The sequence below is a fragment of the Cucurbitaria berberidis genome, assembly GCF_010015615.1.
Source record: "Cucurbitaria berberidis CBS 394.84 unplaced genomic scaffold K460scaffold_2, whole genome shotgun sequence".
Taxonomy (NCBI): domain Eukaryota; kingdom Fungi; phylum Ascomycota; class Dothideomycetes; order Pleosporales; family Cucurbitariaceae; genus Cucurbitaria; species Cucurbitaria berberidis.
In genome coordinates this window covers 3,743,708-3,763,914 of record NW_024468936.1, presented here as the reverse complement: position 1 = coordinate 3,763,914, position 20,207 = coordinate 3,743,708, and the positions used below count along the sequence as shown (strand labels likewise).

The window sequence follows — 20,207 nt, the reverse complement described above, 5'->3', positions numbered from 1 at the left end:
CCCCATTTATTCGGCTTTATATTCGGGCTCCTTTTACCCGCACTAAGGGGTGCCTTGGAGTTTTTAAGGTTGTATCTGGATTGTAGGTATAATGTAAGCATATCATTGCGGTCCACACCAGACCTAATTCTTGCGAGGTGTTAGGTACGTAGGTACTTCTGATCCAGTCGCAAACCCGGTTTGCGGATTTCTGCTCAAGGTGGAGACCATGCGTCCGGCCGGGCATGGATCGAATAGCCGGGTTGTCACAGGAATTGGGTGGTGTGACTGGATTCTGCACTGACTGGATGTTACTTTATCTCTCGTGATAGAGTGCTCAGAAGTCGACAGTTTGTGTAAGTGTACATGTAACGAGTAAGGTGGCAAGCGCGTGACTGCAGACTAAGATCACCTGTTTGGCGTCAGTGCATGATGGAGAAAGTTAAAGATTCAAGTTCGAGTAACCCAATGGGTGGTTCTAAGCGCAGTCTCGAGTCTCGGGGCCCGTCTAGCAATAGAGCAATGATTCGGCCTCCACAAAGAGTGGTGGCCCTGTACTCCCTCACGAGACCTGACAGTGCATTCCTGCATAGTCACCTAGATGGCACTGACAGACGCCTTACGCTTTATGTTTAGCGCCCCTCGATTACGGGGGGCCCAAGGATGTCACAGTTGTGTACCAAAGGGCAAATTACTGTGCGGTTTCAGTGTTTCTTTTCAATCGATTGTGGTATGCCGTTGTACTAGAAGCTTGCGCAATCGGGGGTGCAAATGTTGACCACAATTAGCAGTGACACTTGCCGTGCGTGCATACGAAGAAATAAGACCTGCACCGTTTACCGTGTAGCCTTTGGTACCCGTCTGCACAGTTAGGGCGCTGTAGAGAATTATTGGACATGACTCGCCTAAAGCGCGAGTGAGAGCGAGAGGAAGAGAAATAAACTTAAGTCGCCACGCGGTATGTCGTGTACCTGTCCTACACCACTTTTGGAAACTTTGGAGACGCCTTCCAGTTGAGGTTGATGTAGACTTTAGATTGATCATTATCAATCATTGTAGCAATAGTTATCGTAGTTCTCGGAGCAAGCTAGATTCGGCGTATATCAGCGACCATTGCTATATTAATCTGCTTCGCTGCAGAAGTTGAGGCGCTTCAGATTGATGGCTTTGGAAAATAGAGTACTTAAGATGGTTACTGGCTTGAAGCAATCTTCATTCTGCCTATGTATTGTGTTGATGACACAATGGGCGATTGGAATCAGTTGCTAAAGGAGCTCTTAATTAACTTGGTACTAAAGTAATCAGTGCGTACGACGTATGATTGATGATCTATTTCCCATCGAGCGATAGTAGACATGCTGGTGATATTCTGACTCAGTCCCCATTCATTATAGTGCCTTTGCGACTAGTCGTTTGCCGCACGCATCAAGTAGGACATGATGCCCCAGATTCCCCTCATGGCTTCGGTGCGATCGTCAATATCGAAAAGATCAAACCATCGAGTCCTTTGTAGCTTGGGAGAGCACCAATCAGGATCTGACGGCATTTCCCCAGGGAGCTTTCCTTCTGTGAGATACTGTAGGTAGGCTGGGTGTACACGCAGCTTCAACAAGCTAATGTGGTGGTTCAGTGACGAAACCATAAACACCTGCGCTTGAGATTAGCAAATTGGAGCCGCCCAAGACATGTCGTACAGAGGCCTACATCATCCCACTCAACATTTCTGTTTCTCCCGATCGCCTCGTATACAACTTTCGGATCCCAGAGAGGATTCCCGGGTTTGAGAACCTTCCAGACTTCCGCAGGCGTTGGCCGGCGACGCACTTTTGACCCATCCCGAGATCTTTCGGCGGATCTTTCGTCTGATTTCACAGTTGTATCCTTTAGAGGTGCGTTGTCGGTCCCAGCAGCCTCACCAACTTCACCTCCAGGACCTCCACCCCAGCGCTCTCTCGTTGTCCACCATGCGCCTTCGCCACCTCGTTTCTCTACCAATCCTTCCCTTGCTCTTTCTTGTGCCAGTAGTAGCAGCCCGCCAAGTTCTCGGACGGCATCAAGCACAGACTCTGCATCTAGCTTTCCTGTGGCACCAAAGTGTACGTCTGCTCTGCACTGGACACCTAAAACAGGACCTTCCATCCATCCTTGGCGTGCCTTGACCCTATCCTGTGGTCCTCGCCAGGCCACAGAGCTCATGCGGACAGGAAATCGTACGGACCCCAGTGTGAGCACGGGTGGACGCCGATGCTGCGAAAACGTTACACCAAATGCCCAAGCAATCGGCTCAAGAAAGGCCCGCACGCAGTCAATCCGATACTGATCAGGCATCTCGGCACCATTGCCAACTCGATAGCCCCGGTAAGAGCCTTTTGACAAATCAGCGGGCTTGCTTTGACGGTCCATGTTTGCAGCCCATGGCGCCTTTGGCGGCGCGACTCTGGCCGGTAGGACCCGATTTGGAGTAAGGGACGATGTATGGGTAGCTATAGATCCACTACCAAAGCCTTTTGAATTGAGAGACTGAGTTATTGCCTGGCCACTCATAGCCTCCGTTCTGGCTTTCTTCCGCGGTTCTTCTTCACTAGCAGATGCAAATCCGGACTCCATCTTGGTTCTCGAGTCGAGACTGGTTTCATTCGTTGTATCGTGGCTTTTCTCCTCTGCACCATCCGGCAGAGAGAGCGCGGCAGTTTCGTCACCCTTTTCGGGAATAGGTGAGGAGTATTCGTCTAGCGAGGTATCCCAGTAGTAGGCCATGTTATCGAGTCCTTCCCAGAACTTCCGAAAGTGGGCCAGCCGCAACGGCGCCTGGCCTCCCTGGCCCTTGCGAGTGAGCGTCGAGAAAGCATCAGCGTTTGGGAAGCATAGTTCTCTTGCACGAACATGGAACTCTCTCTGTTCTGGCGCTTTTCTGCCATTACTGAGCAGCGTAGCAGTAGCTTCTGGGCTGTTCAAGGGCTCACCAGGCCCCGGTGACTCCAGCCAGGCCTTTGGGGGCAGATGCGATTGTGCGTTGTTTGACAAAGATGACAGCAACGTTTCGAACTCACAGTCAGGCTGAAACGTGACGTTTAGCAGCGACAGGGTCTCCTTTGTGACATCAGATGGCTTTCGCAAGCTCAGGAAATGCGCGGATATTCCTGTTTGTTGCTTACTCCAGGGCGCTGGCGGCGTCGGTATTGATGGCTCAGGCGGCTCCAGGTAGGGAAAGGTAATGGGGGTTGGCTTTGACGGTGGAGGTCTTTCTTTCTGGGTATCATGTTGCCCCGCAAGCAAGTTACCTAGAGGCGAACGAGCTACATCAGCGGCGGTTTTGCACGTGTACATTCAGACCAAACATGCATGACTTGTTCGAATAGGACACGGAGCGAAACACATGGCTTCTGCGAAACGTAAACCAACAATCGGGCGGAGAAATTACAATGCAAGGAGAAAGGAACAGGCTCTGTCGAGTCTTGAGTCTGGCATGGAGAAAGAGGCCAGCTGAGGGCAATGTTGGGCGTTGTTCCACTTGATGACGTGCCGCGTGGACAGGAGGATCAGTAGCACGCTCGGGAGACTCACCGCTAAAGCTGAACATGATGGCGATTTCGCGCTGATCTCTTCCGGAGCATCAACGACGTGGAATTGGACTTGGAATCGTGGATGCGAGGCTGAGGTTGAGGGTGCGTCGTGAGCCTGCGAATCCTGGGAACGCGCATTCGGCTCTCAATCACCGTCTCTGTGCGCATGCAGCAGCAGTCTCCACATGCCACGACTCTTCAATGAGCGTCCATACAGCGTGGATAAGGCAATACGCCGGGTTACCTCGATTCGAAATGTAAACTACCGATGGATATCATGCTCAGCATCCATTCCCGTGCTTCCTGGCCACTAGGATTCTGATAGCCTCTCTACCACCACCACAGCCCAACAGTGGCTGTCAAACGAGTCGCTACCGCGTCATTCGAACCGACTAGAAATCACATAGCAAACAGGCATAGCGGCGACTGCGAGGACAATACACACAAAAGGTTGGAGCGAAGCAGACTCTCGAATCACGTGCTCCCCGCGTAATGGCAGTCCGTCGTCGCCTGCCCCTCAACACTTGCATGTCCATCACCATCCACATGGCCACAAGTCTTGCGATGCCCTCATACTGATGATTCTTCGCATATCCAACCCAGCACGCCTTCTCTCGGCTGAGACAGCTATGGCGCAACTGGGTAGACGTGCGAGGCCTTTCGCGCTTCATGTGTGTTGTAGTCGCTGCTCGAAGCGGCACATGAAGCTGTCTGCGTTTCAGAAGGATACAAGCGCACTACCTTGTGCCAACGGTTGACATCTGTCCGGCCGCTCTTCGAACGCCTACTGGATTTCTCTTTGTTAATCCCTTATCCAGCATCAAGTAGCGGAAAGCTTCAATTTTCCAGGTTAATATGCCCAAAGCGCCCGCGGCGCTTCGAGTCCCTTTGCTTCAGTCTCCATTTCTGAGCTCTTGAGGGCGTTACTTTCTACGAGCTGTCGTCTGCATGGCCTCTCCGCAAGAGTCGACTACAACGGTGAGCGGGAGACGGTGTACGCGCTCCCGGGCCCGAACAGCGGCCACATCCACCCTCACGACAGTAGAGCCATCAGTCATTACTCCCACTGAGTTTACTACCTCCACAGCCGTGGAACAGGCACCGCAAGTACGAACGAGCGCTGCTGAACCGCCTCTGCCTCCTCCTCCTCCTCCTCCTCCTCCTCCTCCTCCGCCGCCGCCGCCGCCGTCGCCGCCGCCGTCACCGCCACCTTCCTCGACTGCGCCAGCACAGCAACCAGCCGTTGCGCCCACAACAGAAGCAACAGTTTCTTCCGCGATAGGTACGAGTAGTCCGGTTCCTATATCATCTCCGCGGAACATACCGCTTGCAAACCTTGCGCCGTCCGGACCAACCGTAGAGCTGTCGCGCAGGCCAACGGCAGTGCCTTCGCAAGTCGTTGACGTCACTTCGACTTCTCCCACAGGCCCAGCATCAACAAGCTCTGACACATTGGCTCTAGCTGTTCCTACATCGTCGCCCGTTGCATCGTCGATTGGACCGCCTTCCTTTACAGCTCCAGCTGCTTCAGCCGCCCCGTCGTCCGTCAACGCAGTTCCCGAGCAGTCTAGCCAAACAGATGTAGAGCCGCTCCCATCCTCTGTAGATACAACAGCCCCGACACAACCACAACAGTCGACTTCTGCTGTGGTCCCCCTTCCATCCGGAGGTTCGGCCGGCATAATTTCACCGGACAGCCCCGATAACAATGGTGCTCTCACTCTGCCCAACACCGGCGACGCAAACATCGGCAGTATTGTGGGAGGTGTCATCGGTGGTGTCGTAGGTCTTGCCTTAATCACTGGCTTGCTATTCTTCTGTCTGCGGAAGCGGAAAACAAGAGCACCGAGATGGAATGAGAAGCGGCAGGCAGGACCAGCTTTCATGGAAAAGATGAAAGGCATCCCGGCTGGACTTGGCGTCTTATTCGCAAAAATAAAAGGAAAGAAGTCTGGCCCGTTGGCGAACCCTTACCAGCGACATAGTGGACATACCAGTGTGAGCTCGGTGTACTCGACAGACGGCCGCGTTCGATCGACCAGTGAACCGCAGGGAATAATGGCTGTGCAACGCGGAGGCTCCGTCAGAAGTACATCAAGCAAGAAGAGCGAAAGGAACCTCCTTCGAAAGAAGCCAGGCAGCCTCTCGTCTGATTATCGCTTTCCTGGTTTCATGGAAGCTGCGCCCTCGCAAAACAAAGGCGATGTGAACCCTTTCACAGATCCTGCACCACCAAGGAATCTGCAGCTACTTAATCCCGATCCCAGAAGCGGCCCTAGTACACCGTTACCCGCAGCCACATTAGATCGCGCATCCAAGGATCCTTTTGCGTCGCTCCTCAACCAAATTGAATATGCACCGAACTGGCTGGGAGGTGCAAATTCCACCCCAGGCCATACGCGCACTCAAAGTTCAGCTTCAGCCTTGCGCCCACATCCTCCCTCATCTATATACCCACCCGGTGACGATCCTTTTGCAGATCCTTCAAGCATCCCGCCCAAGCCTGCTCAGGCTGTACTACCAGATCAGAAACGGCGGTCTTCCATGGCATATCCAGTTTTCGACGCAACCTCGAGCGGCGCATCTCGCGACTCCCATTTCACCTTCTTCGGCGAGCCTGGTCCGAGTCGACCCGGCACCAACATGTTCACACCAGGGCTTCCTACTGGCCGTACAGTCCGGCAGTCTGACCCCTTCGACCTTGATCGCCCTGAAGTCTTGGGCTTCGGCAGTGTACTGGGTCGCAGGGAAGTGCAAGCGAGCGTTACGAGGCAGGCAACGAGGAGTAAGCGAACGAGCAGCGTTGGCAACTGGATCAACGTGGCAGATGGTCCCTTTGGGCCATATGAAAGAGATAGCGCGAAGCCAGTGCCGTTGTGGAGTGCTGGCATTAGGAGGTAACGATGATGATGTATGTTACGACCACTCAAACTTCGTGCAAGTTGCTGCCCCTGAGCGCACAAGTCGCGACATGAGATGATACATGCGCAAGTTGCTTTGAGCACAAGACGCAAGCTTAATGAGGATAACTATGGCGTTAATGAGGTCACTGATGGCAGGAAGCATTCCAATGGTCCATCGAATGGCGTACAGGAAATCATGTGTCGTCGGCCACGTAACTTTTCTATTTGTTTTCTATCGTGGCCACCTGGCATGCATCTGTAGCATATTCTCCACACTATTGTACTAGCATTAGAATACCCCCGATCAGACGATCTCTCGTTTCAGTTTCAGAACCAATATATCTCTAGCACGCTACTTTGAACACCCTCCAATAGATTAGATGACATTGCCAAAAAGAACACTCTTCATCTATATATATGCCGAGAATTGCCCCGGTGTATCCCGAAGATGATGCTACCCCGAGGGGAGCTTCAGACTGAGTGTGACCGCATGAAACCCATGGCTTCATCATTTGTCAGGCTGCACCGCAGAGGTAATAGCCTACAAGTCACACGCGCGGACTGCACCAACGCAGGGCTGAACGGAACACGAGCGTGCATGAGCCGAGGGCATACAATAATCTCCAAGTGGAAGGGAGAACATGAGAAGAGGTGAGAGGCAACTGAAGAGGAAAATCAACTCGTATAACTCCAGACATGCTCTATAGCCACCGATCTAGTGCACCGAAGGGCGGATATCTCAGCCCTCCTCCCTTCTTCCTCGTCCACTTGCCGCCACCTGCGCTGCTACTCCCTACAGTACTGCTAACGCAATCCCAATTCCACGGCACATCTCTACCCAGGACCTCATAGCCAGCAACTCTCCTCAGTCGGCTTTTATGTCTCTCGGGCTGCACGGTACCCAACGCGACACGAGTCGTCTCCCTGACTTGTGCGGGCTCAACAATCTGGGTGCGATAGATTGGTTCACGGGGCCGCAGTGGTGACGATGACCGAGAGCAAGGTCGGCATCTCGACGGTTCGCGCGATGGCGGAGGCGGACCCGGGGGCGGTGGACATCGTTTCCTGCCGGGCCCCCTAAGTCTCAGCGCTGGCATGTCGTGGTGACGGTGATGGCTATGGAGCGGATGCAGGTGTAGTGGATGCAGATGATGCTTGTGGTGGTGATGCAAATGCGGATGTACATGGTGATGATCTTCGAGCTCTACACTAATGCTACTCGGTACTCGCACTCTTACATCGCTCAAGCGCGGGCTAGGGCTACGATGAACGCGGACGAGTTCCTCCACACACGAAGACTCGATAGCGTGGTGGTCGTGACGATGTTTCTTCCCTTTGGCTGGTGTAAGCGTGAGCCAGCACATGGCGGCTCCTGTTCTCACGGCTAATAGCGGGTGGCAGCGCGATGTCGATGCCGGAGTCAAGGCGCGTTGGCAGAGGACGAAGTCTCGTTGGTGGTGCTAGACGATGATAGCTGGACGAGGAAAACTTGGGTACGTAGATAGATGGTGGTCTTGGGGGGTGCTGATATGAATATGGGCTGGATTCGTAACGGGGCATTCGACAAACACCGATGGGAGCAGACGATATGCACTTTGTAGAGATGAAGGGAACCTTGGTCTTACCTCTGCTAGGACGACGTCCAGCCATGTATATACATGTCCTCACGCATCATTCGCTACCATCACGCTGCCACTGTCGGTACTGCACGCGGCCCGCACCATGCCTGGGTAGTCGGGAGGAATGAGACAAGGTGGGCGAGTCTTGTGCCTGCATGATGGTTGACGGTGCCTGCAGGTAGGCGACGCAAACATGTGTTCTGTCCTTTGGAGCGAGTGACTGAGGCTGGTGAGGGTGGAAAATGGCGCGTGGGGTGGTGCAATGTCTGGATGACCTTTGGTTTCATAGGGTGCATGTGACGACTTCAACACGGCGCCTACATGAGCATGTTGCCATGAAAGCATCCTAGCGGTTCATAAGGTCTGTAAGCCATGATGAAAGCCTGTCAAGTCCCGTAGGGAATAGCACTGGTGTTGATGGCCGCGGGTAGGTCCAAGGTGGTTGTTCAGTAGAGGCACACAACGAGCCATCCACAGAGAGAAGTTGAACAGTATTTCCTTGCTCTTCACATGGGCAACGCAAAACTGAGATGATTTGCGAATAGTATGCCGAATCGTTCCATAGTCGTGGACGCGACGACGTATAATGTGTGTTGAGAAAAAGATGATGATGGTGGAGGGAGAAGGCAGCAGCAACACGACGCGGCGTAATGCTTGGCACTGCCGCCCCAGCTCCATCGGAGCTCATTGAGCAGCACAGCGGCAACCACCTCACGCCAACCCACACCCACGTCACATCTCGACCATTTCCCCAGACACCTAGATCTCTAGATACCCCAATCACCAGATCAGAGTCCCAGCCATGGATTCATTAGTGGCCCAGTACGCCCGCCCGGCCTACGCGGACGAGGGCCAGACGCAGGACGAGCAGCTGGAGCTCTACAGCGGGACCCCAGAGCTGTCACTCAAGTTTGCCCTTCCCCCAGTAGCACAGGTAGGTCTCGATTGTCTTCCTCCCTCGGCCTCAGCGAGCGTATGCTGATCTCTGGCCACAGTCGGCATCATGGCTGCGCGCAATGACAGACGACTACTCCAACCCCAACTGCCCCATCAAGATTGCACACGGTACCACGACGCTGGCCTTCCGCTTCAAGGGCGGCATCATCGTCGCCACCGACTCGCGAGCAACGGCCGGCAACTGGATAGCAAGTCAGACGGTGAAGAAGGTCATCGAGATCAACAACTGCTTGCTGGGCACCATGGCGGGTGGCGCAGCTGTACGTGTACCCAAGTAGGGAGACTGTGGGGAAATGGCTGCTAATGTGTAGTAGGACTGCCAATACTGGCTCGCATATCTAGGCATGCAGTGCCGTCTCCACGAGCTCCGCCACAAGCGCCGCATATCGGTAGCGGCAGCGTCCAAGATCCTCGCCAATTTGGTATACTCATACAAGGGCATGGGCTTGAGCATGGTGAGCCCCTCCATGCCCCATCCCGACTCGCAACCTAACTTTGTCTGCTAGGGCACAATGTGCGCCGGCGTCACCCCTCAGGAAGGCCCCGCCCTTTACTACATTGACAGCGACGGCACACGTCTCGCAGGCAACCTCTTCTGCGTCGGGTCGGGTCAGACGTTTGCCTACGGTGTGCTCGATGCGCAATACAAGTACGAGCTCGAAGACGATGAGGCGCTGGAGCTTGGTCGGAGGAGTATCCTGGCAGCCACCCATAGGGACGCTTACTCTGGCGGGTTCATCAACCTGTACCACGTCAAGGAGGATGGCTGGGTCAAGCACGGCTTCAGCGATACGAATCCTATTTTCTGGGAGACTAAGCTCAAGAAGGGCGAATTCTCCAACGTTACAAGCGAGCTGGAGTAAAGGGTATTGGCGGCATCAGAACCTTTAGGTTGAGCGACGCTCGGGCTTGTCAGCAGTGGAGGATCAGTGTCTGAGCCGGGAACCAACCCGTGATGCGCTTATTAGCATTGATGAGAACTTGAACCTGGTGGCAGCTCATGACTGCTACAATGTATGAACTATCCCGGCCATGATTAGACACGTCCAATGAATAACTGCATACCACGTAGTCTGGATGACTCCAGCGCCCATGCACCTCCAAGTCAGCTCTTGTAAAGCTAAGTGACGAATATGACACGAATTTTCAAACCTCAATAGGGAATCAATGCTTGTGCATGTTTGACAGTTGTCTATTCCGCTCACACGACGACTAATACATCTGCACCACGTATGCAATCCTGAAATATCAATATCGCTCAGTCGCTGCTGGCATAGCAAAACGCCCCTCTGAAAGGAGAAAAAAAGGTGCAGTATACACTATCCCAGTGCAATGGGTATAAGCAACCTGGGTCAAAATCCGCATAAACGCCGCATATCCTTCCCTTACTGTGAACAGGTAACGCGTCGAAGCTGGTAGAAGACCCAAAATCTTGTTCAACGCCAGGAGCCATGTTCGTTGACCAATAAAGAACCAAATGACCCGAAATGATACGCCAAAAGGGGCATGCGTGAAAAAAAAACCCCCCTTGAAAAAAACTGACGGGTCGCAACAAGTGCCTCATCGACTCCTTCTCCTTAGCCCAAGATCCTCCTGCTGCAGTTGCTTAATCAGGTCGATGCTCGCCTGATCGAGGTTCGGATCGATCATGCCCAGCATGCCCGCACCCATGCCGAAGCCGTACTCTAGCTTGATACCATCCCTACTATTTCTTCTCCGGCCGCCGGGGGTAGATTTGGGAGTCTTGCTGCTCCTACCGTGAATATTCGCCGCCGAAGGGGTTACTACTGGTGGAGGCGGGAAATCAGAGTTGGTTGTGAAGTTGTTATAGTTGTTTATAGTGGGCGAGGTACTGTAAGGGTTGTAGGGGTTTGCCGTTGGAGAGACGGCGGAGATGTGTCTGGGTGAGACAGGCGATGACGGATGACGAACAGCGTCGCGTTGGGCAGAGTCGAGTACATTCGTCGGCTTGGAGGTGAAGCCGTTCGTCCGGACGTGAGTAGTGTCTGAGTGCGGAGGCGGGCCTGGAGTAAGTGGCTCAACACTAGGGCCATGCCGATCGCCCTCCCTCCCTGTAAATTCGATACCATCCATGGCCAGAGGGCCACCGTTTTGGTATTCGATCGATGACATTATGTTATCGCCGTTTTGATGATATGAAGGTGCCATGTCTATTTCTTGGTAGCTGTCATTGGCGTAGGCTTGTAGTGCCGGGTCGATAGGCACTAGATCGTCATCTGGGCTCTGATCGAGTGCCTGCTGCGCCGAGTACGCGAGGTCTTGGAGGAATGAGGAGCCTCCAGTGAACTGATTTGGCAGAGAGTGCCGCGCATGCATGCCTCCGTTGGTATATTCATCGTCAAATGAAGACTCGTGCTTCATCCTCTTGGCCATTGTTGTTGAATCCTCATCGCTCACGCGTCGCTTCTTCGATGCTGATCCCCGGGGAATCGGGACTTCGTTTGCTTTGACAGGATCGACATTGCCATACTCGTCGTGTATGCAGCGACGCTGTAACTGTTAGCGCTACCCTAGGACACCAGTGAATCGTTAACCTTACCTTGCTCTTGCGGCAATCAGCACAAGCCTTGACTCGACCAGACTTGAGCGCATACGGATCCCCGTTCACGTCTGCCATGATAGGACCACCGTTTACGGGACCATTGGCCGCGCTCGACGGGCCATCGGCTATTGAATGATCGCTGAGGCGGCGTTTGACAGAAATGCCGTAGGAGCCAGAGAGGTCGATTGTGTGCATGCCCGGCTTCGACGTGTCGACAAGCTCGTCTTTGTGTTTACATCGTATTCGTCGCTTCCTGCAGGCATCGCAAGCAACTCGTTTTGGTCCAAGCTGGGACGTCTTCGGGGTAGTAATGTGCGGGTTGTTGGCTGACGGGCGTAGGAATCCAGTCAAGGGGCCAGAGGCGGGAAGCGTGTCGAATTGATGGAAAGCTTCCAGGTCGTTGACAGGCGACGGTTCCGTAACATGCTCAGGAACAGCATCGGAAGCTCGGATGCGAGCGGACGACCGCTCTGCTGTTGCACGTAGCGCCTGGTTCAACGACTCTCGCTCTAGTCTCTTGACTTGAGCTGCACTGAACTTCTTCTCGCCAGACTCGGATGCTTCGGGGAGGCTAGCATCGGGGAAAGCCCATGATGGAATCGTCTCATTACCACGCTTCCAAGCGATCCACATGGCGAGGCGTCGTGCTAGGACAACAGGCTCGCCGTGGCCTTTCGGGATCGATTTGTTGACGGCACTCCGCGTTTTCTGCGGCACATCAATCTTGTCCAATGTGATGAGGACAGTCCTCCAGATGTAGTTGAGAAGATCTGAAAGACCTTCCAGTTCGTGCTTTGAGTAGTACCGTCTGTTGTAGTTGGCTACCCCGAGATGGCAGTTGTGGCCAAATCTGTCGGGCTCGCAGTAGATTGGAGTGGACCGCGGGAACTGATTGCCACTCTGCAGGAGCTGCTGAACTGATTCCGGGATGGGGTCTTCCTCGAGATAGTTGATGGCCGTCAGCCACATGATTTTCTGGAAAAAAGGATACCGGAATTGCAATGCGACCTTTGTGTTTTTCTCGATTTCCAAAATCTTGATTTGCATGCCGTAGTGTATCCGGGTAAGGAAGTTGCCTCCGATGACGAGGCTGTCCTCGGGAGTCCAAACAGCGTGTATCCAACCAGAGGGAATCAGCATGGTATCTCCAGGGTATAGGTCCACTCGGTAACACTCCTTGACCTGCTTGCCAAGCCAATCATGCCCTTGATTGGGGGAGAGACACCAGTCTTCGTACTTTTTGAGGTTCTGCTTCGTCGGCGGAATGAAGAAGAAGACCTTTCTGCCCTTGACGATATGATAGTATACAGACGAACCGCCAAAGTCGATGTGGAAGTCGGTGAAGCAGTCCGCGACGGACATGAGGCAGTAGAATTGTACAGGCGGCGGAGCTACTTTGTCGTCTTCCCGCCAGACCGAGTCTTGTAGGTCCATGTCCCGGACCGCTTTTGGACGGCGAATCAGTTTGCCCAGCCTGCTCCTTGACACTTCGAGACTGATGACGTTCCGTACAGGCTTCTCGCCCTGCTGCTCGTAGTAGTCCGCCCACGTACTCATGGTCCACTTCTTGCCTTCGCCTTCCTGGGCCTTGACGTCGATGACAGGCACCAGTTCGTTGGGGCCATAGAGTTCAGCGACACGGCGAACGGTCAGACCCCTCGGGATGACCATGTCAAGTCTGTCCTGGCCATCGTCGGCCGTGGTTTCATACTCAAAGTGTGAGCTTGGTTGTTCATCGGCCATGTAGTCGGCATCCTCTGTGGGTTGTGCAAGAGCGTGCTCTTTGGCAGGGCCTTCGGGCCGAGGGTTCAACGAACCAGGAATCAAGATGGGCTCTTTGAAGCCATTTGATTTTTCGAGGAAGTCGCCCGTTATCAGCTCAGGTGGCATACGTGCGAAGGTCTCTGGCGTAAACTCAATGTCCCCGTTCTTGAATGCGGCAATGTAGTGGTGCTCGGGGTTGTCGTCAGACGTCTTGAGGACGCCTTCGTTTAGGCCGGCGTAGTCAACAGTTGTGTGGGCTCTGACGGATTTTCGAACCTCTGGACCAGATTAGAACGGTAACCCCAATGTGCGTCGGTAGACCTACTTGTTGTTTCACCAAACTTGGGTCTACACGGCTCGCAGTAAAACTTGTTTACATCCCGTACCTCGCGCTCGCTGCTGAACCCCGCGCAAGCGTAGTGGTGCCATTCTTTGCACCCATCGCAGCCAATCCATTGCTCGCCATCGCCCACCCTGATCTCCGACGCGGAGGATTTGCACGCGGCACATATAAGATCTGGCTGTTGCATGGGACCCTTGTTTGTGGGCAGAGGCAGTACAGCAGCCGGGCTTGGTAGTAGGGCTTGCTGGTGGCCGAGGGGGAGAGACTTTGCGCGTGGGTAGGTAGCATCGCCGTTGGATACTGGTGAAGCAGGGATTGAGAACGAGTGGCGGCGGGCTCGCGAGATGGTGGTGGTGGTGGTGGCTTCGTGTGCTGATCCGGCTGGTTGTGATGGAGCGCCGGCGCCATCGGTTGGCATGGCTGCAGGCTGCTCTGCTGGCAGGCTTTGCGGCGACTGAAGCTGGTCGGGAGCTCCCGATGTGCTCACAGACGACGCGCTTTTCGGCTTTGGTGTTGACTTCTTCCGCCTGCTCGTCGACGGAGTACTACGCGAGCCACGTGGCTTGCCCTTGGGCCAACCCTGGTGTTTCTTTGGCTTGGGCTCTTCAGGGGGGGCGGCTTCCTGCATTGCAGGCTGTGGTGCGACGCCGAAAGTATCTTCAGGCGGTGTGTGTGTTTGTGCGGCCGACACGGCTTCGGCTACGCCAGCGGAATGAAAGGGAGGCTCCGGAGGCGGCTTGACATGTGGGGGTGCTTGCGTTGGCTGCGAATCGAGCTGGAAGGGCTGCGGTGCTGGTGGAAATGGGCTTGAGGGCTCGTGGGTTTGCTGCATTGAGGGTAGGGATTGTTCGTAGGGCGCTGGATAGGAGGAAAGACTTGGGCGCTTTGCCGTCGCGGGCGGGGTCTTTGCCGTGTGGGCAGAGACGTTGAAAAAGTCTAGCAGCAATTGAGCATCAGAGAGCCTGTCGCTGCCGCGCTCAGTCTGTTGTGGTGCTGAGGCCCTGGTGTCTTGGTACATGCGCATCCCGCTGTCGACCATGTGCTCGACATTGTAGGACCAGCCCGGAATGTGGCTAGTGGCCGGCCTCGACTGGGGCTGCCCGTACGGCGGGGAGCCATGGAACTCGGAGCGTGCTCGCTTGGCTGGTCGCTCATGGTGCGGGTAGGAGGCGTCTCTTGCGTAGGCGTGTTTTGGGGCGCGTTGGCCTACGGGCTGGACGAGGGTGGCGTGTGAAGCGCGGCGCGCTGGCTCGACACAGGCTGGGCTTGGTTGGTGCCAGGTTATGGCAGCATCGGCGAGAGCTTCAATGGGCGATGTCAGGGCCAGGGCGTACTGCTGGAGTGGCTGCGCAAAAGGTAGAGGAGCGGCGCGCAGGGGGGACTCGTACGTCACCGTCCCCCAGGGCGCGCGGCTGTAGTCCTTGAGGGGCGACAGGGCCTTGTCAGGGCCATTGGGGTATCTGGTTGTGTAGGCCATGACGGGCGGGTTGGTGGCCGCGGGGTGTTGAGTCGAGGGCTCCATGGGCGGCAGCATGGGCGACAGAGGCTCGTAGGGCGGCGGCGGAGGGGTAGCGGCGCGCGCCGGAGGTTGCCTGTAGTGGGCCTTGAAGGACGAGATGCCCGTCATGGTGGTGGTGCGCGCCGAGGGGGGTCGTGGGCGTCTCGGGAGTGTCGTCGGCCTAGCGTCTCAGAGGGCGTAGCTATGGAGCGGCAGCGCTGTGCGAGTAGGCGGCGCAGGCGGACGCGGGCATATCCTGTATCGAAGCGACAGCGCGTAGGGACGAGGAGCGTAGGCGTGGTGGTGCTCGTAGGGGTGGGTGGGTCGAGGGCGAGAGAGCAAGAGGGAGAGATAGAGAGAGAGAGAGAGGGCGAGAGAGAGGGCGAGAGAGAGGGCGCGGAGGTTTTGGTGTGGGGAATACGATTGGGAATGTCAACCAACGTACGTCCAGCCAGGCCAGTCGGGGGTGCCACTACAGGCGCGCAATGCCAGACGAGTGCGACGAGGGGAGGAATCAGCGTGGCAGAGAGCGAGATAGCGAGAGGGAGAGAGAGAGAGCTGAGGGGGTGGGTAGTAGTAGTATAGTAGTAGTAGTAGGTAGGTAGTAGATGGGACGTTGGGGGCTCCCATTCGCTGCAGTAGCCGTCTCCGACTGGTCCTCGAGTACGCGGAGAATGCTATCATCTATATTCTGTTCCCACTGGCGATGCAATGCATAAGCTTCTCTCGCTCTCTCTCCCCCTGATACTCTCCATCTGGCCACCTCCTCGCCCACTTCCGTCCCATTCAACCAAACTCGTCGCTGCACTCACTCCCTGCCAGCTTCGCCGAGTTGGCCGGCACGTGACCGCACGCCAAGCCCTCACAGCAAGGGCTTGGCCCACTTCGCATCCCGCATCTTCACCAACTTAGTCGTCCACCCACCCAGAAGCCAGTCCTTTACCGTCCAACACCGTCGCCAAAGTATGAGTAGAGGCGGCAAGCTTGCGCCAGAGGTCAATCGGTCAGTCCGCCCTCTTCCGCCTGCCCTGCTCCCACCGCAAGGCTGCTGCTACTGCTGCTGTGCGGCCAACTCACACGACCTCCGCTAACTTGTCCTTCTCTCTAGGGCTCTATTCGTAAAGAACCTGAGGTCCGTATATGCCCATGAAGACGCCTGCGCCCACGCTAATACTTCTCCCCCAGCTTCAACGTCACCCCAGAGGAACTGTTCGATCTCTTTGGCAAGTTCGGCCCGGTGCGGTACGTCAAACTCCTCCCCATGCGCTGTCGCTGTCGCTCTCGGCCTCTGCATCTAGTCACAGCCCTAATGAGTCGCAGCCAAATTCGCCAGGGCATCGCCAACAACACCAAAGGCACCGCCTTCGTCGTCTATGAAGACGTCATGGACGCAAAGTCGGCCTGCGACAAGCTGAACGGCTTCAACTTCCAGAACCGATACCTCGTTGGTACGGCCACCATGCACCTGCCTGTCCCGGCCGCAGAGAAGCTGACAGATGCAGTATTATATCACCAGCCCGAGAAGATGATCAAGGCGGCGAATGATCTCGCAGAGCGCCAGGAGAATTTAGAAAAACTCAAAAAACAGCATGGTATTGATTAGGGTTGCGCGAGGCCCCAGGAAATGGTGACATCACACGAGCAAACTAACGACAAGACTCCTGTGGGCCTCAAGACGGATAGCGTAATTTCAACACGCTCATCGAGCCGCCGTGCCGATACGCGCACTTTGGCAACGATTCCGAGAGGAGCGGACCCTGGTAACGCTCCTCGTAGCGCAACCTCGACTACCGCCTGCCGCAACAGCGATTGGCACACGGTCAAGCGATCTCTGAAGGGCCTGTGGAAAGCGGCACATGGATCGGCGTTTAAGAGGTCATGACACGTTCACGAACCATGACGGGTTTGCTGCATTTTATTGCTTTGGGTCTGTTAAAGGGGAGAGCCACGAATGGCTGGATTGATTCGCATGCACAAATGCTTAGGCTTTCGTTCTTCACATATCCGGCAGTCGGCGACAGCGTCAAGCGGCCGAACTGCAGAATTCATCGACTTCATCTATCAACCGTTACCGGCACTTTGTTGACATGGTGTGACTTTGCAGACTGATACAAACTGCTCCGACAAGATGAGGATTCTACTTTTAGGAATCATATCATTACTGCTTGCTCTGTCAAGTACCCACCAATCAGCATGAGGCAGGTCGAGATACGAACGCGGGTTAGACTAGAACGGTAGCGCCATCTGCTTTGGAGCCTTCCTGCTGACATGGCTCTGACGTTCGTCGCCTCACAACCCCTGGGGCCGGTGAATTGCCCAACTCCGTTTCGTAAAAAAGAAAATATTCCTCATACTAACCGAAACCCCCAGGCACCATCGCCATGCCAGCTGGCGTATCCAAAAGCCAGACCCCAGCTGAGAGAAAGCGACGCCTGCATGTAAAGTCAAGAAATGGTTGCGGAAACTGCAAGTTGCGGCGGGTCAAGGTGAGCTCATCCCGCATCATACTACCAAGTAAGCTGCTCTGACCCGTTCAGTGCGATGAGCAGCACCCAGGCTGCAACAAATGCAGGTTATATGGCGTATTCTGCGACTATAGCGGCTCGGAAGCCTTGGATCTCTCTGTGCAAGCGTCATTCCAAGTAGAGTGTACTCCACTAGGCAACGCGTTCATCAGCCCTACCAAAGTCCCGCCCATGTCCATAAATTCCTCCATCGCAGCCATGGTCGATGTGTCGCTTCAGTCTGGCTCGTCTTCCACCCTGTTCTGGCACTTCTCCGAATCTCACCTCGAGACAATGGCAAGATTCCACGACAGAACGGCACTGACGATCGGAAGCAAGCAAATGGCCCCTGTGTATCGAGACATTGTATGTCAGCTCGCACATACGGTATGTCGTCTAGCATCCACATCTGGACAAGCTACTTCTAACAACTACAGCATGCCTTCCTGATGCACATGCTTCTCAGCTTGACTTTGATGCATGATGCTGAGTTATCCCTCTCATGCTCGCCGTCTCTAGCTACGAAGCAAAAGCATGCATCGCTCCAACATTGGAACACAGCAACAGGGCTCTTCAATCGCATCCTAGCTGATCCAATTCCTCCCTCATACCAAGACGCTAGGTATTGAACCCACTACAAACATGGCTAGGAAGTTGTCTAACAGCGTGCAGTAAGTCACCTAGCTAGCAAAAATGGTCAAAACCGTCCAGCGATCGAGTATTTCTTGCTAACTGTCATTAAGTTTGGGCTACTGGTATTTTTCTAGGTGCTGCGTCCTTTTGGTACGTGGAATCAACCAGTGTGGAAAACGTCTGGCCACTGAAGCCTGGAGATCCAAGTGATCTAACGTGGCTGAGGCTTGGCGAGGGCAAAAGGCATCTCCAGCGAATTGCCGATCCAACTCGACCGGAAAGTCTTTTCAGTGCCATGTTCAAGGACAAATCGCGTACTAACTTGTCGGACTGGATGGAGACCAATAACACATCGCGCATCTCCTCTCGTGTCAAGAAAGTCTTCAACATCACACTGGACTCGACCAGCACGAACAACGTGTATTATTTGCCCGTGCTCATCCTGTCACGTATCCAAACCATGCGGTTTACACAGGAAAACACACTGAAATCTCTGTACGTCACGACGTCTGTCAGGCCTGAATTTCTCATGCTGCTAGAGGACAAAGACCCGCGCGCAGTCTTTATCCTAGCTTGGTGGTTCACGATGCTCAAGGACGGAGAGCTGTGGTGGATGGCGCGGAGGGCCAAGGTCGAAGGAGAAGCTGCTCGCATCTGGCTGCAGAGAGAGGATCCGGGACTGGCAGAACTGCTCGAATCTCTAGCTCGGGATGCAGTGGTCATAGACGTTATTACGACAGAACCACAGTTGCCTGAGCCGACTTGGGTACGTCCGTGGGAGGCTAGTCTACCTACCATTGAGGCAAATTAAATGTAAGATGATCTCAAGGAACATGTGATCCTTCATCGAGTCAGGTCTCATGCGAGGAGAAATGTATACATGCGAATCATGGCAGTGCCCGGTAGCTCCCTCCCTACTTGAAAACACGGGGCTCCTCTTGTGTATCCAAAACATGTTATAGCCCAAGCAATCGACGAAAAAAAGAGCACGAAGTAGCTTGCGCTATACTGCAGATGGATATCGTAACCTATTGAAAGATGTTGAAATTGCACGCGAACGATTTTGGGCCGCATCTCCAGCAGCTAGAGTCTTGAAGTTGTTGTAATGTGAATATGGGTATTTCCTTCCCTCTCTTGAGTAGTAAGCCTTCATACGCCCCTCGCCGTCACAGCGCCAACAACGCCAACAGCAAAACATACCCAAGCCACCATATCAACAGTACACATCCTGATTTTGTGATACCCGACCCACTCACTAACATTCTCTACCGCACTCTTTCCCGCCTCTGCACTTTCCTCACCCTTCTCCTGCACAGCGCACTTCTTGAATAAGCTTTCCACACTCGGCACAACAAGGGGTACGAAAGCGTAGTGAGTAACCGCTGCCAATAATCCAAGCGCATAAAATCGAGTGTTTTTGTCTAGACCAGCCGGAAACAAGTACAGATTCGTAGTGGCTGAGAGTAACGTGATGCTGTTCAGCCCAATGACGCTCCAGACACCTTGGCTGAAGAAGTTCACGAACCACGCCGGTGCCACTTTTTCCTTCGCCGCGTCGAGCTCTTCCACGTTTACAGGTGACGTCGTTGGGGTGTATGACTTCAACACGGATTTGCTGAGGCCTGAAGTGGTCGGTGCAGCGTGGAGGAAAGATGATGTGGTGAGCCATTCCATGTACGCGTGTGTGAGGGACCCTGTGGTGCTGAGGAGTGGGCTGAGGCGGAGGAACGTGAGGAGTGGTGGTGTAAGGGTCAATGTCAGACCCATGACCGTCGTAGTGGCCATTATATCAGTTGAATGGTTTTAGTGGTGGCTGTTTGGTGTGTGTGTGTGTGTGTGTGTGTGTGTGTGTGTGTGTGTGTCTATTTGAGTCTGGTGTTG

The 20,207-nt window shown here is 54.5% G+C and overlaps 8 protein-coding genes across 8 annotated transcripts; 4 read left to right on the top strand and 4 right to left on the bottom strand.

Annotated features, from left to right (window-relative positions):
* Window positions 1-1,174: 1,174 nt before the first annotated feature.
* K460DRAFT_364321 (uncharacterized protein) lies at window positions 1,175-3,669 on the bottom strand. Its single transcript, XM_040932985.1, has 3 exons — window positions 3,544-3,669; window positions 1,684-3,260; window positions 1,175-1,627 (listed from the first exon to the last, which is right to left on the bottom strand). The coding sequence occupies exons 1-3, from the start codon at window positions 3,557-3,559 to the stop codon at window positions 1,385-1,387; spliced, it is 1,836 nt and encodes a 611-aa protein (XP_040790906.1). The 5' UTR covers window positions 3,560-3,669; the 3' UTR covers window positions 1,175-1,384.
* A 322-nt stretch (window positions 3,670-3,991) lies between these two features.
* On the top strand, window positions 3,992-6,831 carry K460DRAFT_364318 (uncharacterized protein). Its single transcript, XM_040932984.1, has one exon. It carries the CDS (start codon window positions 4,491-4,493, stop codon window positions 6,441-6,443), a length of 1,953 nt encoding a protein of 650 aa, XP_040790905.1. The 5' UTR covers window positions 3,992-4,490; the 3' UTR covers window positions 6,444-6,831.
* Window positions 6,832-7,146: 315 nt separating this feature from the next.
* On the bottom strand, window positions 7,147-7,809 carry K460DRAFT_403630 (uncharacterized protein; the record flags this gene model as incomplete). Its single annotated transcript, XM_040936651.1, has 1 exon — window positions 7,147-7,809. The coding sequence occupies one exon, from the start codon at window positions 7,807-7,809 to the stop codon at window positions 7,147-7,149; it is 663 nt and encodes a 220-aa protein (XP_040790904.1).
* A 973-nt stretch (window positions 7,810-8,782) lies between these two features.
* Window positions 8,783-10,173, top strand: K460DRAFT_364313 (proteasome-domain-containing protein). Its single transcript, XM_040932983.1, has 4 exons — window positions 8,783-8,998; window positions 9,060-9,281; window positions 9,336-9,476; window positions 9,528-10,173. The coding sequence occupies exons 1-4, from the start codon at window positions 8,867-8,869 to the stop codon at window positions 9,882-9,884; spliced, it is 852 nt and encodes a 283-aa protein (XP_040790903.1). The 5' UTR covers window positions 8,783-8,866; the 3' UTR covers window positions 9,885-10,173.
* Window positions 10,174-10,194: 21 nt separating this feature from the next.
* On the bottom strand, window positions 10,195-15,588 carry K460DRAFT_334287 (uncharacterized protein). The gene is made up of 3 exons (XM_040930910.1): window positions 13,674-15,588; window positions 11,582-13,626; window positions 10,195-11,532 (listed from the first exon to the last, which is right to left on the bottom strand). Exons 1-3 carry the CDS (start codon window positions 15,316-15,318, stop codon window positions 10,582-10,584), a joined length of 4,641 nt encoding a protein of 1,546 aa, XP_040790902.1. The 5' UTR covers window positions 15,319-15,588; the 3' UTR covers window positions 10,195-10,581.
* Window positions 15,589-16,112: 524 nt separating this feature from the next.
* K460DRAFT_279927 (RNA-binding domain-containing protein) lies at window positions 16,113-16,792 on the top strand (the record flags this gene model as incomplete). Its single annotated transcript, XM_040928365.1, has 5 exons — window positions 16,113-16,192; window positions 16,298-16,321; window positions 16,375-16,431; window positions 16,510-16,637; window positions 16,692-16,792. Coding segments are annotated over 5 exons (390 nt in total), but the record flags the coding sequence as incomplete, so codon positions are not given.
* Window positions 16,793-18,135: 1,343 nt separating this feature from the next.
* K460DRAFT_364307 (uncharacterized protein) lies at window positions 18,136-19,257 on the top strand. The gene is made up of 2 exons (XM_040932982.1): window positions 18,136-18,314; window positions 18,437-19,257. The coding sequence occupies exons 1-2, from the start codon at window positions 18,143-18,145 to the stop codon at window positions 19,135-19,137; spliced, it is 873 nt and encodes a 290-aa protein (XP_040790900.1). The 5' UTR covers window positions 18,136-18,142; the 3' UTR covers window positions 19,138-19,257.
* Window positions 19,258-19,475: 218 nt separating this feature from the next.
* K460DRAFT_353330 (uncharacterized protein) lies at window positions 19,476-20,093 on the bottom strand (the record flags this gene model as incomplete). The annotated part of the gene is made up of 1 exon (XM_040931710.1): window positions 19,476-20,093. The coding sequence occupies one exon, from the start codon at window positions 20,091-20,093 to the stop codon at window positions 19,476-19,478; it is 618 nt and encodes a 205-aa protein (XP_040790899.1).
* Window positions 20,094-20,207: the final 114 nt, after the last annotated feature.

What these genes read in the sequence shown, in the direction of transcription:
- K460DRAFT_364321 (XM_040932985.1), bottom strand. An exon ending in GAAATGTTGAGTGGGATGAT is followed by an intron (nt 1,628 to 1,683) that starts GTAGGCCTCTGT and finishes TCTCAAGCGCAG; the next exon opens with GTGTTTATGGTTTCGTCACT.
- K460DRAFT_364318 (XM_040932984.1), top strand. Translation starts at nt 4,491, where the DNA reads ATGGCCTCTCCGCAAGAGTCGACTACAACGGTGAGCGGGAGACGGTGT.
- K460DRAFT_364313 (XM_040932983.1), top strand. Translation starts at nt 8,867, where the DNA reads ATGGATTCATTAGTGGCCCAGTACGCCCGCCCGGCCTACGCGGACGAG. An exon ending in CCCTTCCCCCAGTAGCACAG is followed by an intron (nt 8,999 to 9,059) that starts GTAGGTCTCGAT and finishes CTCTGGCCACAG; the next exon opens with TCGGCATCATGGCTGCGCGC. An exon ending in CCATGGCGGGTGGCGCAGCT is followed by an intron (nt 9,282 to 9,335) that starts GTACGTGTACCC and finishes AATGTGTAGTAG; the next exon opens with GACTGCCAATACTGGCTCGC.
- K460DRAFT_334287 (XM_040930910.1), bottom strand. Translation starts at nt 15,318, where the DNA reads ATGACGGGCATCTCGTCCTTCAAGGCCCACTACAGGCAACCTCCGGCG. An exon ending in CAAGTTTGGTGAAACAACAA is followed by an intron (nt 13,627 to 13,673) that starts GTAGGTCTACCG and finishes AATCTGGTCCAG; the next exon opens with AGGTTCGAAAATCCGTCAGA. An exon ending in CTGATTGCCGCAAGAGCAAG is followed by an intron (nt 11,533 to 11,581) that starts GTAAGGTTAACG and finishes TAACAGTTACAG; the next exon opens with CGTCGCTGCATACACGACGA.
- K460DRAFT_364307 (XM_040932982.1), top strand. Translation starts at nt 18,143, where the DNA reads ATGCACATGCTTCTCAGCTTGACTTTGATGCATGATGCTGAGTTATCC. An exon ending in TCCCTCATACCAAGACGCTA is followed by an intron (nt 18,315 to 18,436) that starts GGTATTGAACCC and finishes ACTGTCATTAAG; the next exon opens with TTTGGGCTACTGGTATTTTT.